Below are 18,135 nucleotides of genomic sequence, written 5' to 3'. Positions count from 1 at the left end.
TGTTTCTGTTTTTATGTGTGTGAAAAGGTAAGATGTTGGCGCTCTAAGGGACAGCAGTATTGATTGCAAGTCTTTGGCTGCTTTCTCAACGCTCACACATCAGTTTTAGCCGTGGCACCATTGACATTCAGCTAAAACGGGGGGGGGAGAGCATGTTGATTCCCCCCAAGGGAGACAGCAAGGGCATGCTGAGGCCATGATGACCAGCACCTATCAAACATGCATTCTTTTCTTTCCCCTTTGTATTGTATGTTCATTTGTACACAACCTGATGATTAAAATGTGCATGTGTGACTCATGAAAACAACATTTGTTAAAGGATGTCTTTTAAATGAGCAGCTTGACAAATAAAGCATCAAAGTCTGTGGTGAAATAAATCCATCCTTACTGGGGGATATTCTGATGCAACATTTCTAAAACTGTGGTTATATTTTTGGTTCCTTGTGTAAGCAAACAGGTTAGAGTTAAGGGGGGTATTTCTTAAAAAGTTACCACCTAGTATGGATTTTTGTGTGTGGTGGAAGTTGTTATGTGACGCTGGTTCACCATCTGAATATACTATGTAATGGGTTTCAATCAGATCCCTGTGTACTTGAAATATTACAGATATGCTGCTTTAGTCTTCATGAATGAAATGATACTATTAATAAAAATACAAAATATTAGTTCAGGCTTATTTTTTGGGTCTGGTAAGTCAATTATTGTTATTTGCAGCACCTTAATTTTTTAATTGTAAGAAATAACAATAAAATAAATGTTGTTTTGGATCATAAAATAAGACTATTTTGTCTACATTTTGAAACTGAATTTATTGGTTTAAACTGGTTGATGTCTGATGACTCATCCTGCACTAAGGGCCGTTTACTAATTTTAAACCAATTAGAAAGCTAGCGATCCAATCAAATTCATCACAATGTTATGTCCCGCCTTCTATCTTGTGATTGGTTCTATTCAGTTTCAGCAGAAAATACATATAGAAACGACACAGCAGTTAGATACTCTGGAAGTTCTGTTTTAAGAGTCTGACCTGATGGTGACGCTCCACCCACTTCTAAATACCATTATTAATGACATTTGCATACTTAATTCAAGTGTTTTTGTGTGTTTTATGTTAACCTAAAATGTGTACTTATTTGACCAGCCTATTTGGAGTTGAATGTTTTTGGAAAACAGTTTGTCTGATGGGAAAAGTAAAGGCAGAGACAAACAGCTTGTCTTTTTTGACATCTGCATGGCTACACACTCTGCTTTCTAAATCTTCTTAAGCTGTCAGAAGGACTTCAGCGAATTTGTCAAGCCACTCTGTCCGTACTTGGCAAATCATCGGCTCCCTGTAGATAAAGCCAACTCCTCTTGTTTGTTTTTATTTATGTTGTCAAGGTGTGTGTACCGTACACTTCTATACTGCAACAGTTCAGAGGTCGTTGATTTTGAACAATAATACGGACCAGTGGATACGTAAAAAATCTAAATCAATATAAACCACAGAGAGGATAAAAAAGAAACATAGGCATGCATGAAAACGCACACTCCCTTTTTAGCACACACGCACACAAGCACACTTTTTCATTACCTGGGGAACTGTACAATACAGAGGAGTTGATTAGGATTGCAGACAAAAGGACAGTTGGCTACAGCCGCCTCTCTGAATTTCATTGTCATTAGCAGTGGAACACCAAGCCCTTTTCAAACTCATTAGTTGATAAAACAACCCTCTGATTTCCCATTTAAAAAAAAAAAAAAAAAAAAACCCATTCGTCCTCCCTCGCTGACTGCCCCCCCCCCTCCCTCCTTTGTCCACTCCACTGCCCCCCTCCACTGCAGCCCTGCATTACCACACCTTCCTTTAAAGCCACTCTGGGGAAGAAATATCAGCTCTTATGCAATTTTCTCAACAACTTTGTCCTGATTACTCCAAGATGTATTATGCAAGTGTATTGTTTTACAGCTAATGATGAGACTCCTGAAAAGCAATACAAAGTTCGAGAGCAACTGATGTGAACTGATTACTTATTTTGCATCTGCAGCATTTTCAATTTGCTTTATTGTTGCATTTGATATCCACATTCAGTTTAGGCCCTCTCCCCTGATCTGGTGGGATTTGGATGAAACAGAAAAGTAGCTGTGCAATCGGTTACTCTGTGACTGAATTTATTTTTCATCTGGAAAAACATTTCTGTACTGCATCCTTTTTTTTATTTTTTATTTTTTTTAAAGCACTCAAGAAAAACTTAAGCTTAAAGAGGAGCGATTCACTTCAGGTTTCCTGGCAGAATAACAATTTATTTAAATGTAGACAAAGGAAATACATATTTGTGCTTTGTGCAGTTTAATGAAGCGCTTTGTTTATGTACACTTTATACACTGTTATATATATATAATCTAAATTGAGTTATCACCACTTGTTAAATATGAATAAATATCAAAGACCCAGTCCCCCCCCCCCCCCTGCACCTATTTATATCCCGTTAATAATCTAAAGGTGTAAAAAACCCATTATCTTTTAAATTTTCAAAAACATTCATTCAAAGATGCTTTGTGTCAAAATTCAAGTCAGTATATGTCATCCAGCCAGGATCAACGCCAACTCCTCTGAACTCTCAAACAAAAGTCATGAACCCACAAAGAACTATCCGTGTTTTTGTCTCTGTTGTAATCCACTTGAATCAAAAAAACTAGGACAGAAATGAACAAACAACACCAGCCTGAATCCAGGCAGCTTAACTGGACTTTCTCATTAATCGCTCCTCATCTGAGATCCTGAAGACGCACCTGAGCACAACGAGCAGTTGTTTTTCGAAGCAGATAAAGCCTCTTAACACATTTCTTCACTGTTATGTAGCTCTGACAGGCAGTTACGGTTCTGAGAAGAAAAAAACCCTTAAAATGTAGCAGAGAGCTTTTTACAAATTGGCGTGGATGTCCTCGTGTCGCAGCACTTTGTAGGTGATCCAGTAGAAGATGTTGAATATGAGGAAGCTCAGGGGAAACACGGCTCTGGAAATGGTGTCAATGCGTTTGGCCCGGTCCACAAAGCGCTTGTGGAGCACCTCCCCGTCGTACGCGGTGACCGGAGGAGGCGGGGGAGGAGGAGGAGCGGTGAACACTGTGGCCGCCTCCACAGCGGTACCGTCCTTGGTCTGCAGGCAGTGACCGAGTCCATAACCTCGGAAGTAAAAGCCGCGGCTCTCCCTCACCAGTTCCTCCTCCTGTGGAGTCAAGCAGAGGGGAAAAAAGATTGGCCTCTCGCTGACAACATGAATTACTTACAGCTTTTTACATTTTCTCTCAGTGGCTCATTCCCAAATGCATCGGGTTGTAGAGGCACAAAAGGGCAGCAGAGTGCTTCATCCAGCAGATCTTTAGTTTTAAGTATATGAATTGATGGATAAAGCTTTTTAATGCAGAGGATGATTTGTCAGATGGAATGTAAAACAGGCATATACTTAATGCTCATCCAACAACTTTAACAACTGTTCTTAAAGTCTTTCCAAAATCCTGTACAACTCTTATAGATGTTAAAATGTACGATGTTTGATACAAATCAGAAGAAAGTTGACCTGTTTGCTAAATTAGGCCTAGAATTTCTACTCCGTTACGTGTAACAAATGCAATACACAAGCGTGTTTGTTTGTTTGATAATGTATCTTTCTTTACATATTCATCTAAAAATGTATTTCTATATCAAATAAGATACGACATTGCAACAATTGGTTTCCAAAACAAACTATGTTGTTGTTGTTGTGCAGAAAATAGTCAGGAGAGCCTCTGAGTTGAAAATCAGATACCATGAGTAAATAATTAGTGTTGTTAAAATAATTTTAAAAAATCCTCATGCTATGATGGGCACTAAACTGTTACTTATTATTATTTTTTTTTAATCTGCTGGGCTATTTGAGATTTCTTTAACACAGAGAGAAGGGATCAGAGGGCCTCACTTTTTAGAGGGAAGAAAATAATTTATAATTATGAAGTTTAACAAAATAATTAACCTCCATCTCTCCTCTCGGGCTCTTTTTAAAGTTGCAGAATGACAGACCTTTCAAAATGCCTATTAATAAAAATAAAAAAAGTCATGATCTCAACTGCACCCCAAAAAAGAAATCCTTGCACTTGGCATGATGCTTTGATGAATGGCGAGGTGGCTTGGCACTGTTTTTTCTAACAGTGAATTAGACATCGTCTCCGCCCTCTGAAGAGAATATTAATAGACATGCAGCTTAAGTCTGACAGCCGCTCTGACACTTTGAGAGATTCACTTTAGCAGGGGGAAGTGAAGATGTGGGATCTAAATTGGATGATTAGTAGTCGAAGTGAAACGCCCTGAAAGCTCTGTTTCTCTCTCTTTGACCCTGACAGCTGGTTTTGGTACTCTGCCGGACTTGGCATCTTGATGCTGGCTGGACTTGGCAGTGAAAGATGCTACCAGCTTCTGTCAGATGTCCAGTAACCTGATATATTTAACGCGTCTCCACCTACTGTCAGATTAGTCCTGCACAGTATTTCAAGTCTAAAAGCAGCCTTGTTGTGAATAACTATGTTTGCTAACTAGTTTCCTCCCAAATGACAAATTGCTCCAAACAACAGCGGGGCTTTGGAATTGTAGCTCTTGCAGCACAGCTTAATTATCCCTCCCACTCCTTCCTAAGCAACACATTACATCATGTGATAAAGGCTAATGGTGCGTTCCTCTAAAGATAATAGGTGCTCATTGTTTGTGCTCTCAGCAGTAGCAACACTTCGTGATTTTTGGCATAATATCAGTTGAGACTGTCCTCATTATCACAATCATGCTCTGTGGAGAGTACAGTTACTGTATGGGGAGTGTTTATAGGGACAATCTCAGATTTTTTTCTTGCTATTAGCAATTCAGACTATTGATAGCCCTACTACTTTTTTTTTTTTAGCTGTTGTGCAAATATTAAACTATAGCCAGGAGGGGGATTAGCTTAAGTTTAAGACTGTAAATAGGTGATAACAGCTAGCCTGGTTTTATTCAAATTTCAGTTCTACACATTGGATTTTGTACAGATATAACAAACAAGAAATACATTGTTAATCTGGACCTTTAGAGTAGATGCTAGCCAGATACACTAACTTTCTCACAGAGCCTGATTAGTTGTGTCCCTCATTTCTTTCTTAATGTTAACCAAAGCGAACTGGCTAGCTGCTTGTTGTAGCTTTGTATTCACGGTACCTGACGTCGATCTTCTCATCTAACTCGTTGAGAAAGCATTCATGTTCATTTCCAAGATACAGAATAATGTTTGTACTTTAGACAGATGACTTTAGAAAATGTAACAAAATAATTGCTCCTTTTAGGTTAACAATATTTGGTGTTGGGTAGAAAAGGAGGTTTAAAGGTTTGACAAGAAGTGAACATCCCTTCATCCATTATCTAGACTCCATGTCAGCCCTGTGTGAGACTATATAACAGACACAAAGAACCAAGGACACTTACAGTTGCACCTATGGGCAATTTAAAACCACCAACTATGTCTTTTGTCTTTAAACTGTGGGAGAAAGACCGAGTACCAGGAGGGAACCCATGCACAAGGGGAGAACATGCAAACTCTTCACAGAAAGGCCCTGCCAGAGGGGGATTCAAACTAGGAACCTTCTTGCTGTGAGTTGACAGAGTTAACCACTGCCGAATGCACCACTGCACCATGAGAGGTGAAGGAATGTTGAATTTAAACCATCCTTAACAAAATGAACACACTGGAAAAGCTTAAAGGGCAAACATTTCAAGAAAGAAATGTTAGTTTAAAAGGGCAGAAGGTCAAAAAGACAGGGTGACAGGACATGATCAGCACAAAGTGGGTTTAGTTGCGGGAAAGTTGCCAGGAAATATTCCAGTTTGAAGTGAAAGTTGGACGACAGAAATTGGGTTTAAAGGTCAGGGTTGCACAGGGTTCAATTTTTTTTTTTTTTTGTTACCCTAGCACAGGCGCTGCAGTGCTGACTCAGATTCCTGTAGGTTGAGTTGTTATCGTGGATGTCATTCTCTTTCCGCAACGACTCAACACTCCCAGGCTGACTGGCATACACCTCCATCGGAAAGGAAGGCAGACAAGTTAAAATAAGAGTTATTTCACTTTATTTATCTCCATCCTCTAACAAGAGTTTGGCTTCCTATTTCCTGGCAGTTAAAAGAAAAAATAATGTTGAATTTATGGTAAGTTTTGGACAAGTGCCTTCATTTTTTGCTGGGAAAGAGTCATCCCTGCCTAATTTGAATGAAGAACCTACCTATACCATGCCAAGTCATTAAAAGTGCAAACTTCCAATTCACACAACAAACTCAAGCAGGCGTTCTCCGATTTAATTAAAATGGCACTGCAAGTGTGATAATACAGGACATTACTTGCGGAGGTTAGTTTAGGGAGCTGGCTTTGAAGATGAATAAAGCATCCTCAAGGTGCCAGTTTGAGTTATTTCTGTAAAGACTATAAATGGAAGCTGTATTTCTTTTTTTTTTTCTTCCTCTTTTCACTTTTGAAGGGTGTTTGGATGTACTTGCTGGACTTGGTTTGGCTTAACAGCAGCAGAGTTTGAGGAGTGTATTGATTGAATTGGTCGGTCTGGGATTTGTACACTCCATCTGATTCCCAGTCTCACATCAGGTCAATACCCCTCCGATGGATAGTTTGTGATCTGTAACACCATAGTGGGAGTAAGCAACTGATGTGCACAAGGGAAGTCCTTTCCTCCACAGACCATGATTTTCTCTCTCCTGTATCGATGCAGGAGGGCAGACTGCCCAGTAATTCGGCTGTACTCTTCTGCCTTCACAGGGAACTATGCCATGAGTCTGCTGCACACTCAGTGAGCTGTTTAATGGGATTTTCAAGATGTCCTGACTGCGTCTCTCAAGACAAACCTCTCTGTGTCACAAAAGGTCTCTCACCTCTCTGTGAAGCCTATTATTTGTTACCCTACATGCTGCATCCCTTGATACAAGAACTGGGTCATCAGAAGACAAATGATCCCAAGACAAAAACAAACAGACATTGGAATATGTTTTTGAAAAGGTGTAATTTTTGAGGCTTTCATATGTCATGTCAGCCTGATACCAAATAGTTCCCTGAAGAGGATTTACAGTCTGTAAAGCATACAACAACCTCTATAATTAGACCCTCAATTTGGATCAAAGAAACAGCTCTTTAAAGAGGAAACATTCCAGGACTGTGAAACGTGACGCTACATGGCAAAATAACAGTATGGATAGCCTGGATGAAAATATTATAGACTATCGGCTCAAGCAACTTTCAGGTGTCACGGACTAATCTCAATCAATCATCATAAAGAAATAATAGGAACCCCTTCTAGATTTAGAAATGATGTCAGCACATCTTCCATGAAGTAAGTAACATTACGTGCATCAAATATTGGTTTCAGTAAGACAAGAAAAAGGGAATTTTAGTGAAAGTGCTCAATGAAATAACAACATTTATTGCAAGAGCAGTGTAGTAGTATTTGACAGCGGTTGTGTGTGTGTGCGAGAGAACGGAGGGCACTGGATTAAAAGGGTGACATCACTGATGGACTTTAGGGTAACAGTGGAGGTGATGGGCACTTAAATATCTGCCTAATTTGCAGCTTAGGTTTTGGCTCACTGGTTTGAAGTTGGCGGGTCTGAAGTGGAAAAAAGGGAATGTCATGCACTACTAAAGATTTTGCACAGGATTTTGGAGTTAAATTTGATAACAGCAATGACATTATTTGAATGCTTTACCAGGCCACTGTCCATAATATCTGGGTGAACCAAGTTCACACAATGCTGGTGAAGCATTAAAGCGGAGAATTTGAGCGATTAAAACTTGATGGTGATGACATGTAGCGTTTAGACTGGTGCCTCTTTCGTTCCCTCTCTGCACCCTGAACACCTGCTCTTTCCTTATGTAACTTTAGTTGTACGGATATGATGTCCTGTGAGAAATATGTAACGCTTACACAGCTTAATGAGGCTTTCTGGCAGAGGGACATGGATGCAAACTTATCTGGTTACTGATTTCAGCGTAGTATTCTTAGTACAGACATCATGGCAGAAGCAAAAGACGAAAACGTTTGAGTAAGAAGCTGGACAAAATAAATGGTGAACTTTGTTTGAACTATTGAAAAACGGGGAAATTGAACTCTACTGGCATGTGCAGAGGCTTACGTGTGCATAGAGACCTCATGCTTAAGCACGGTTCAGGACGACAGGGTCTGGTGTAAGTGCGCCCTGAGACCTAAAAACTTTTAGGTTGTGTGGATTATGGAGACCCCTGTTGACAAAGCTGGATGATTATCTCTTTTTCTGATCTTGTTATGTACACTCGTCTAGTGTTTTCTGACCAAAAAATTGTATCTTTTCAAATTTAAATGTCTATTCTCCAAATAAGTCTTTAGCATGCGTTAAAAAGGAACTTTAAGAAGCATGCAGTAGATCGCTATCTTCTCTCTGATAGTCCGGTTTGAAATGAATACAGTCTGTGTCATTATGAGCTAAAAACTCTAACAGGAGCTTTCATACTCATAATGGTATTTGTTTCCCTGTAAGCGTGTGCCTATATAGTCATGACTATTTACTGCAACACACAAAAAAATAATCAAGTGATCAAGATCTTAACTTGAGCAGATGAAAATACAGCCCTGAATTAACATTGCAGTTTGAGTGCAGGGTTAGCGTATCCTGCTGCCACAGGGTTGTAAGTCCTAGGCTGTAGCTGTGTATGATATGCAGTGACAGGGGGAAAAGATCACAAAGGCTCCTCACAGGGTACTAGCTGAACTGAAATGAGTAGATCTTCCTCATGTTATATGACAGCCAGCTGTAGCGTGTTGATGTTGTCAGTTCCTAAATATACAGCATGCCACAATAACAAGAGGCATAAGTCAATGTTATAGAGGCTGACAGGTACTGGAGTGTGTGTGTGCGTGTGCTTCTTGTTTGTTCTTTTAAGGACCTAATACAATGTGTGTCAGTGTGGTATATGGCTGTGTGTGATATACACTTACTATTCTTTGCTGCCGCTGCTTTTTCCTCAGCCTGATGAACTCCTTGTGTTGCCTTGAGACAAAGTTAACGGCAGCGTACTCCAGCAGGGCGGCAAACACAAAGAGAAGGCACACCGCCATCCAAATGTCAATGGCCTTCACATAAGACACCTGGGTGGGAAAAAAAAAAAAAGACAGGGCCAAGGTGTCATTGACAGCCAATCGATAAGGATAATGTATAATCCGGGGGTTGTGTACGATCTAGACATTGCTCAGCTGTGGCATGTAATGACACACTTCTTTAGGATGAATTTGAATGAGTCAGAGGGTTGTGGGCTGTTGACACATAGCTTAAAGACAGGTCACTGCTCTGCCTGGGTCGTTCATGTAAGCGACGATATGTCACAACAAATCAGCAACGCCCCCTGAGCAAGCTTTGCGTGGAAACTTCACTCAATTTAGCAGCAGTTTGCAGACTGTTACAGACGCATGCAACAAAGTCAGGGGAAAAACAGGAAATGACATGTGAGTAGGGTACAATCTATTACTTCCTGACAACACCTTGGCCATGTTTTAATGCTTCACGGGGGCGCTTGATAGCGGCTAAGAGGCGCGCCCTATGTGCAAAGTCTGAAGTCCTTGTCGCAGCAGTCATGGGTTCGAATTCACCCCGGGCCCTTTACTGCATGCCAACCCTCATTCTCTCCTCCTAGTAATTCCTGTCTCTCTTCAGCTGTCCAATAAAGGCTAGAATGGCTAAAAAATGTAAATATATACTAAGCAGCTTCACTGCATGACTGTTTCTACTCCATCCATCACACATATTAGTGTGTTGACATGCCATTTAACACCTGCTGGCTTAGTTTTTTTTTTTATCAATCATGATGAAAGTTACTTCAGCTGAACTTTTATTAAATATCTCCTCCCATCATGGTTGTTTGATCATTTGTGGTTACCATTAAAGTTCAAGCATTGTAAAATGTAAACAGGCGTGTAGTTTTTTTTCCACTTATTGTCACTGTAATGCTACTTTTTGCACTTGGGTAGGTCTACTATACAATACCACTGGAGAAGCAAAGGCCTATATTTTGATTTAAAATGTGTTGCACAAGAAACAAGGTAGATTCACTACAATTTAAAGGAGTGTGTAAGATATCTACAGACCATAAATGTGGTAAAACTAGGATAAATATTGGAGATACTTTTGAAAAATGGAGAGGTTAGAACACAGAAAGCTTTCAAGATCAATGCAGAGCTGGTGAAACATTGAAGCTTCAGTGTCCGCTCATCGACTTTAGGAAGGAGGGGGGCAAGGGGAGAGCCCTTTCCAGTGTTTTGAATTTGGACTGCAGTACCAGGTTTAAACCCTATGTGTCAGAATTACATATTGCCTCTTTAAGCCATACTGCTTTGACAAAGTAAAAAAGACAAAACACTATCGTCATCATGGCTTCGTGACAAAACCAATGCATATTGGCCATATCCGGCTAGTGTGAGAATATAGCTTTTCTTTCTTTTTTCAGAATATAAATCGGTTTGTTTCATTGGCATTGGCCAAATATTTTTAATCAACTTACCTCTTCCTTTTTGTTCAAGATATTGGCCCTTGAAAGTTGATTTCAATAGGACACTGGCTAAAACTGAAACTGTACATGCTGATATCCTTTCTTGGTGTATGACTTTTTTTTTTTTTATCTCTTGGTCTCCAAAAATCATTGAAATTAAAAAGTCTTCAGGAAATCTAAGAAGGAAAAGCTAACCTTCAAACTACAACACAAACCTGTGATTGGCTTTTCTCAAAGATATGTTTTCTTTTTGAGGGGTTGTTGGTCATAAAGTTAGGAACTCTTTGTTTACACTGGTTTGGGAAATTGAAAGAGAAGTGTTCCCTGAGTTTCAATATCACCACTGAAGTGCCTATTTGCTGCTCAGTGGCTGATAGACAAGACTGTAATTGTTCTTGGCAGCTTCTTGTAAATGTGTGTCTGTGTGGACAGGGAGTCTGATGATCTTAAAAAAAAAAAATCCTTAGGGTCAATATGCATCGGAAATGCAGTCAAACTCTACAACCATTGTAAGCATTAACTGGTGGTGTAGAAGCAGCCCGGAGTGCTGTTGCTATGGTTACCAGCAATCTCATACAACTTGTGCACTCATTCAGAACGTTGGCTGGAACTGTGGCATTATAAAACACTCTTTCTGATTGGCTGGCAGGTTTCCATTAAAAATGTATTTACAGTAGTGTCAGTATAACGCAGCCTGTCTCTCTAACCTTCTCTCCTGCCCCGCCCTGTATGCCTTTCACATGCCAGAGCACAGTGCCCTCACCTCACCTGGCCTTCTAATGTCTGCTCCCATGTGAGTCTCTGTCCTAAACCAGGATGTACATCATGCAAAGTCAGCATTTCATGACCAAATATGCTGTAATAGGTCATCCCATTCTGAAACCTCCTTCAAATGCCTCTTCAATCCATCTGTGGAAGACAAACATGTACTTTTTTCACTCCTCAGTAATATATATCCATTGAGTATAGAATTAGTCTCAACCTTTTCAGAATGTCCCTATCTAGGATCACCTTTTGAGGGATATCTGTTTGTTAGATTTTTCTTTTAAGTCTGACATTTTGTTGATAGCATTGTGTAATTCTTTTGTTTTGTTATGTATGTAATGCTTTTACTTCTCAAGTGTGCTTGCTTGTTGGGCATAGACAACTATATGGTTTGTCCTAAGGCATGTTTATTTACCTCTAAAATGAATAGGATCACTTACTATTTTATAATTGTAAGTTTTTATTTTAAAGTCCCCAGTTTTAGCTTTTAGCAGCCAGGTAACTCGTAACCAAACCCACCTTGGGCAGTGAGGCTCTTGAACCAGAGCTCTGTGTGGTCATCGTGAGCACTGTGGTAATGCCCAGACCCACTCTGGCTGGTGCAGCATCCATGTTTATCCAGAAAGACACCCAGGAGAGGATGACAATGAGGAGGGAGGGGATGTACATCTGGATTAGGTAGTAGCCCATTTGACGTTCCAGGTGGAACTTCACCTCAATGCAGGTGAATTTACCTGCAGACATATAGCACATTTACTTAATAAAATATTGTTTTTGTTTAATTACACAGTGGGAATAGAGGATCTAAATAAAGACATGTTGACGATATAGGGTTCAGTTGTGGTATTGTGACATTTTAGTTAAAGCAACTGTTATTTTAATCATACTGAAGTTTTATCTTAACCCCCCATTTAGAAATCAGCTGAATAATTTTGGGTTTAAGCATGTGGTCGCTGGTTTCCCGACACCTTAATAGACTTTAATTTGTACCTGTGTTGTAATACTTAGTGCAGTAGCCCAGATCCATCTCCTCTTTTAGCACAAATTGGGGAAGGGTGAGATCATCTGCCACCTGAACAGGATTCTCAGACAGCCATTCAAAGATCAAGTCATTCATGGTGTAACCGACTGTGAAAAGAGATCAGAGAAAGTAAAGGGGTGAGAAAATACATGGTGGAAATATGAAAGAAATGTGTCTTCTTGTGTCCCTTTCATCTAAGATTATAATGAATAGAATAGAGCATAAATAATAATGGCTCTTCTCCTCACTACTTTCCATGCATTGTACTCATAAATTAAGACTTGATCTGGCATAACGTGGTAAGATGATACATCTTACGTCATCAAGTAAGACCTTTTGCTGTTTCACATTAACAAAATAAATATTGACTGGCTGAAAGGGTGTAGTGCTGATCTTTTGATCTTTTATGTCTAGTCTGTCTTTCAGTAAATTTCACAAAAAAGGTGAACTTTAAAACGAGGCATGCGGTTCAGTTCATACATCAGACTACGTTTAAACACTGCGCTAGCTGTGAAATATTCTGGTCACTCTCTTTTGATTCTCACCCCACCTCACTTCCTTCCTAACCTTTCCTTCTTGTCCACTCTTAACTAGACTGTTGTTAACATGGTATACAATCTATGCATAGGAAACATCAAGAGCCTTGGCTAATGAGACTCGGAGAGAGGAAGAGAAGGAAACTTGGAAGACTTTGCTCGTATAATGCAGCTTTTGCCCATCTGTTCAGCTACAAGCTTCCCTCTGCCTTCATGTTTGTCACAGTAAAGGTCACCCAACACAGCTACAGTCATGTTGTGGGGATTTTTTTTTTTTTTTGAAGGTTACACAAGAATGGGGGACGCGAGGAGTATATCTGTCTACGACCAAGGGAGACTAAAAATGTCCGAATATACATTAAGCTGATCGGGGTTTCCACAATATTATACATAAATCGTAATAAACATACTGAAACAATGGAATCTATTCGTATTTTTGCAAGTCCATCACTATTTTTGCATGAACACACAATTGATGTTGCTGCCCTTTTGAGGCTTGCACTCCTTGACACATCCACCTGATTAGAAGTAAATTAAATATGCATGCCACATGCAACAAGAAAGCAGGAATCCTCCCGCAGCTGAATAACACTGACGTCTACTGGGACCCTTTAGGGCCTGTGTTACAAAGACATCAATTATTCAAGATGTTATACCCTATCCCGCACCACAGGGCTGAAAAAACAACACCGCTAAAATACACTTATCTTGTTCATGAGGAGAATTCACTGTCATTCGCACATCCTGCTGTGACAAGCGCGGGGAATACCAATGCTTCCCTGAAAGAAATAAAGGCGGCCTTCTTTTCTTCCGCCGGCTACAGCTTAGAGGTGTTAAACCATAATTGACAAAGGTGGAATTTAAAAAAAAGGAATTTCATGCGGCAGATTGTGTGGAATATCCTAGAAGAGTACAGTAATGAGAGTAAATGTCAAAAAGCAGTCCACTTAATGAAAGCCACTATCTTAATTCGGCTAGGGTTTTGCTTCCGATTTGCTTTCATGCTTTTCACTTACAGATTTGAGGCTACTGGACACTATTGGCTCAAGGCAAAGCGGAGTAGTATAAGCTGCATATACGGAGCTTTGATGTGTCTGAATGAGGCAGAATCCTTGTGGTGTGTTCTATTTTTATATATATATCTATATAAGCCTGAAAAGACGATTGGCCTTGGCTTTCTCAAACCCAAACCATAACTCCTTTTCTCCACCACTTGCCTTTTCACACTGAACAGACGGTCTTTCTACAGCTCCAGCTGTGGCAGTAAAACCTATGAAGTCCTCCTTCACATTGAACACTAGCCAAGGTGATCACACCCTTGGGGTGGTGTCCTAGCACTTGTCAACACAAGGCCAAGTATCCTCACTAGGCCTTTAATCAGAAATGATTACGTCTCATTTATTGGCACTGTGATGTTATACACTTAAAAACAGAATCACACACATTGCTGCTTCAAACACATATTTGTCTCCCCGTACACTCCTAAAAGGTAAAATGTCTTTAATCTTTTTTTTTTTTTTTTTTGTGCTGCATGGCTCCCCTGTACACTAAATTTATTGGATTTTTTATCTGTTTGTCCCTGGGTCAATTTGCAGAAATAAATCATTCTGGCTCCTGTAAAAGGAGTAACTAGTTCCATACAAAACAATGCCTCCTGTTCTTATTAAATCAGATAAAAGCAAAGGTAGAGATACCAGCATTCAGCTTCACTTATTTATTTGCAAAAAGCTTCTTAAAATGTGCAGTGACCATATTCTTTATGTTTTCTCCCTTTTGCTGGACTTGAATCATTTTGTCCTGATGATGGGAAATTAGGTCACCTCAAGGCGCAGGGAGTGGGTCACGTATAATAAAAGAGACACAAAATTAAAGTTTTATTATTTATATCCTGGAAATTGGTTTCATGAGGGCAGATCTGATCCCTGCTTGGGGCTAGGTAAGAAAAAGGGAGAGTTGAACTCTTCTCTTACCAGTTCATCAGGGTTATTTAAAAGGTTAAAAAAGATATTTTTTTACATTTTTTGCAAAAAAAAAAAGATTAAGTCAACATGAACAAGAAGGGGATGGTAAGCAATTTTCTGTTTGCTTTGCCTCATCACCACTTTGTGATCGCAACAAAGCTCATCTTGAAGTTGACAACAAACTAAATCTGCATTTTTCCCATGCACTATTCATAGTAATTAATGGTTTCCAAGAAAATTGGTAATGATTTCAGACACTGATGGATAAGGTAAGGGTTCCCATCTGCAGCATACCCCTTAAGTGTTTATTGTGTCCGGCAGTTGTAGGCTAATACAAGCTTTGTGTATTGTTTAAAACCCTTTTGGATGCACTTGATGTGAACAGCTTAAAATTGGAGCTTTGTTAAACGGGGTTTGAATGATACAATTCACAATGAAAAGTTGCCTTGTTTTAGGAGCCAGAAACGTTAGCATACGCTCTGACCAGGCAGAAACCTCTGGTGTTGAAAAGTGACGCCAACGTGGAACTGCAACATTTTCCTGACCTGTTACTTCTTGCCGTAAAATGAATCGCCCTTCGGGTACAAATAAAGTTAAAGTTGAGTTGCATTCTTTACATTTTGATGGCACTACATTTGTTGAATTCCTGTATAAGCACCAAAGCAATGTTGTTAGTATTTTTTTCTGTAAGACCAAACAGTTTGGCTTTTGCTAAGTTACGGTTAGATACTTAACAAGCCAGGAAAAAGGTAGAACATCACAAAGCAGAGGGAGATAAAAAGGGGACAGAGAGACAAAAAGGGGGAGGAACAAAAGACTCACAGCTTTCAAGCTGCATGGTACAGGTCTGAATGTCCATGGGGAAATTCTTCAAGTCCATAGGGCAGGACAGGACAAGAGTCAGCCTGAGAGAGAAAATAAGATTGGAAGAGAAGCAATAAGGCATGAAAAGGCTCAGGGAGAAGGTGCTAACACAGAAGTAGAAATAATATAGGTTAAGAGATGAAAGAGCAGTGAAATACATCAGTGCCAAGCAACTTCGTTTTTCCCTTTTTATACTGAAGGCCAATGCAACATAATAGAGTAAATAAAAAAAACAGAACAGATTTTCCTATAAAAACAGTAAATTGGAAAGCTTATTGATTTAGCTACTCTGCCATTTCATGACTTGATGCACCACAGTAATTGGAAATTAATTGGGTTAGGGCTCCCTACTTTTATTTGTTGTGGTGTTGATGCATTAAGCCTTCAAGAACCCTCAAAGAAGAGAAAGAGAGGAAAGCTATTTGGGACTCTGTCTCGCCTCTGGGCGATGCATTACAGCAGTTAATTACACACACAGAACGCCTGCAGTACACACACAGGCACCCATTTGCCATTGTGTTATGATGACACAGTATCTTTTTCACCAGCTGAAGAACAAACTACAAATACCCAAGTGATTGACTCTGCAAACACTGACAAATTATGTCATGTCTTTAGAGCACTCAGAGATGTTTGATCCATAATTACAAAAGATATTTAGTAAGCTAATAAGCAAATCCAAAGGATTCAGGAAAATCAGCAGGAGGGGGGCCGTGATAAACTGTATTTGCAAAACTGAGTCAGAGTACAAAAGACGATTTTTGTTGGATGTCTTTCACTTTTCTCACAGTTGTTGAAGCTATCTAGTAGGCTAATGCTGAAAAATAACTAAATCCAATTAAAATAAAAAATCTATTGACATTTCTTTTGTAAATCTTTAGAAAAGAGCCAAAGAGAGAAGCTAAAACAATGTGTTGACTTAACTATTTTAAAAAAATCTTCTAGTCAATCTAGTCAATTGTCAGTGTGTGTACAATTTAATAATGAATCAATGGAGGGTCCAAATGCCAATCTGTGGCACATGCAAATGGGACTTAATACAATTTGTCCAACTAAGTAGACATTAAAAGGCCTCCTGCTAACTTCTCAACTGGTACACTCTCATTGATGAAGTAGACTTTGAAGTTAAACACTTGCCATAAGAAATCGGTGTGTATCCTCCCCAGACTCTGCACTCTTTCAATATTTTAGTCACCTGCTGTGGCACTATAGGCAGTGGTAGGGTGTTGTGATTGGCAATTCAGCTTTCTGCTGCAATTATGTTAAGAGTTCATGTATGTTAGAATTACCTTACTATCTTCTGTGTGATCAGCCCTGGTTGTATACTACACTCTCTTTACTTGGGCAGAAATATGCCCTTATTGACCTCTCATATAACAATCACATCCGTTGTATGTGTATTACAGTATGTCCCCTCTTTCATGTTCAAAATATCAAACCTCAAATCTGAGAGAATAGCTAAATTTAATGTTGTAAATACTATCTTAATTACCTGATGCTGTACAGAACGCTGCCATCTTGGAAAATCCTTAGCAGCTTGTTATCAGTGGTGACCTCGTGGAAATTGGCTCCTTTCTCGTTTGCAAAGAATAAATCAGGTTTCCAGATAGAGTCCAACATGGAGGGATCCAGATCAAGGGAGTCATCTGGGTATTCGCTGTACGCCAGACGGGGGTCATTCCATTTCTGCCGTAGAAATACATTGAGCCTGTAGTCCTGTGGAGGAACTCAGGGTGGTTAATGGAAAATATAGTATCATTAATGGTTAGTGTGCAGATATAAAGTTCAGACAGATCATTCTGCAGTGATGTAAAAAGTTTCTGACTTGACTCCTTTAGAGTTAATAATGACTTAAAGATAACAGAGCAGTGCTTTAATGAAAGATGAAGCTCTCTCTAAAATTGAAATTCTTGATTAAAGTCTCAATCTACACATTTTAGAAATTAAATCTTTGTTTCAGATGCAATGATATTAACCAAGTGACAATTAGATATACTGTAATGTGCATTAGTTCAATTTGCTTCTTTCTACTGTTGACAAGCAAATAAATTCACTTAGTTTGATCACTTTGCTCAGTCAACAAATTAGTCCTGGAGAATTAGAAAAAAGCCAAATGGTTGACCTCCACCAAGGCTTATAGCCCAAAGTCAACACAATTTTTTGCTATTCACATCTACCAATGCAACCATCATCAGTCTGGATGTATATATACATTTTTCCCTCAAAATAATGAGATTTCAAATAGGTATTTGTTGGTATTATTGCTTGTTTGTGAGTTGGACCTGTTGATACAGCTTATTCTTGTTTCTATCTGAAATTGAGATTGTTTGATTGCTTGTTCATTGCTTATTCATGAGTCAGATCCTCGTCTGCTCCAAATTGTATTGGGTTCTTCTCTGGTTATTGCATCACTCTGCGAGCAAATTTAACGGAAATCAGCC

The 18,135-nt window shown here is 39.4% G+C and overlaps 1 protein-coding gene across 1 annotated transcript in view; it reads right to left on the bottom strand.

Moving 5' to 3' along the window:
* Window positions 1-2,784: 2,784 nt before the first annotated feature.
* Window positions 2,785-18,135, bottom strand: part of glra4a (glycine receptor, alpha 4a) — a 45,847-nt gene continuing 30,496 nt past the window's right edge. The window contains exons 4-9 of the mRNA XM_020640440.3: window positions 17,187-17,410; window positions 15,653-15,735; window positions 12,303-12,440; window positions 11,832-12,046; window positions 9,004-9,153; window positions 2,785-3,209 (exon numbers count right to left, since the gene is read on the bottom strand). Of these exons, the coding sequence (XP_020496096.1) occupies window positions 2,904-3,209; window positions 9,004-9,153; window positions 11,832-12,046; window positions 12,303-12,440; window positions 15,653-15,735; window positions 17,187-17,410 (1,116 nt within the window). The 3' untranslated portion in view covers window positions 2,785-2,903. The remainder of the gene's footprint in view (window positions 3,210-9,003; window positions 9,154-11,831; window positions 12,047-12,302; window positions 12,441-15,652; window positions 15,736-17,186; window positions 17,411-18,135) is intronic.

The sequence above is a fragment of the Labrus bergylta genome, chromosome 9 (assembly GCF_963930695.1).
Source record: "Labrus bergylta chromosome 9, fLabBer1.1, whole genome shotgun sequence".
Classification (NCBI taxonomy): domain Eukaryota; kingdom Metazoa; phylum Chordata; class Actinopteri; order Labriformes; family Labridae; genus Labrus; species Labrus bergylta.
The sequence above is the reverse complement of the archived record's forward strand: the minus strand, read 5'-3'. Positions and strand labels throughout refer to the sequence as shown.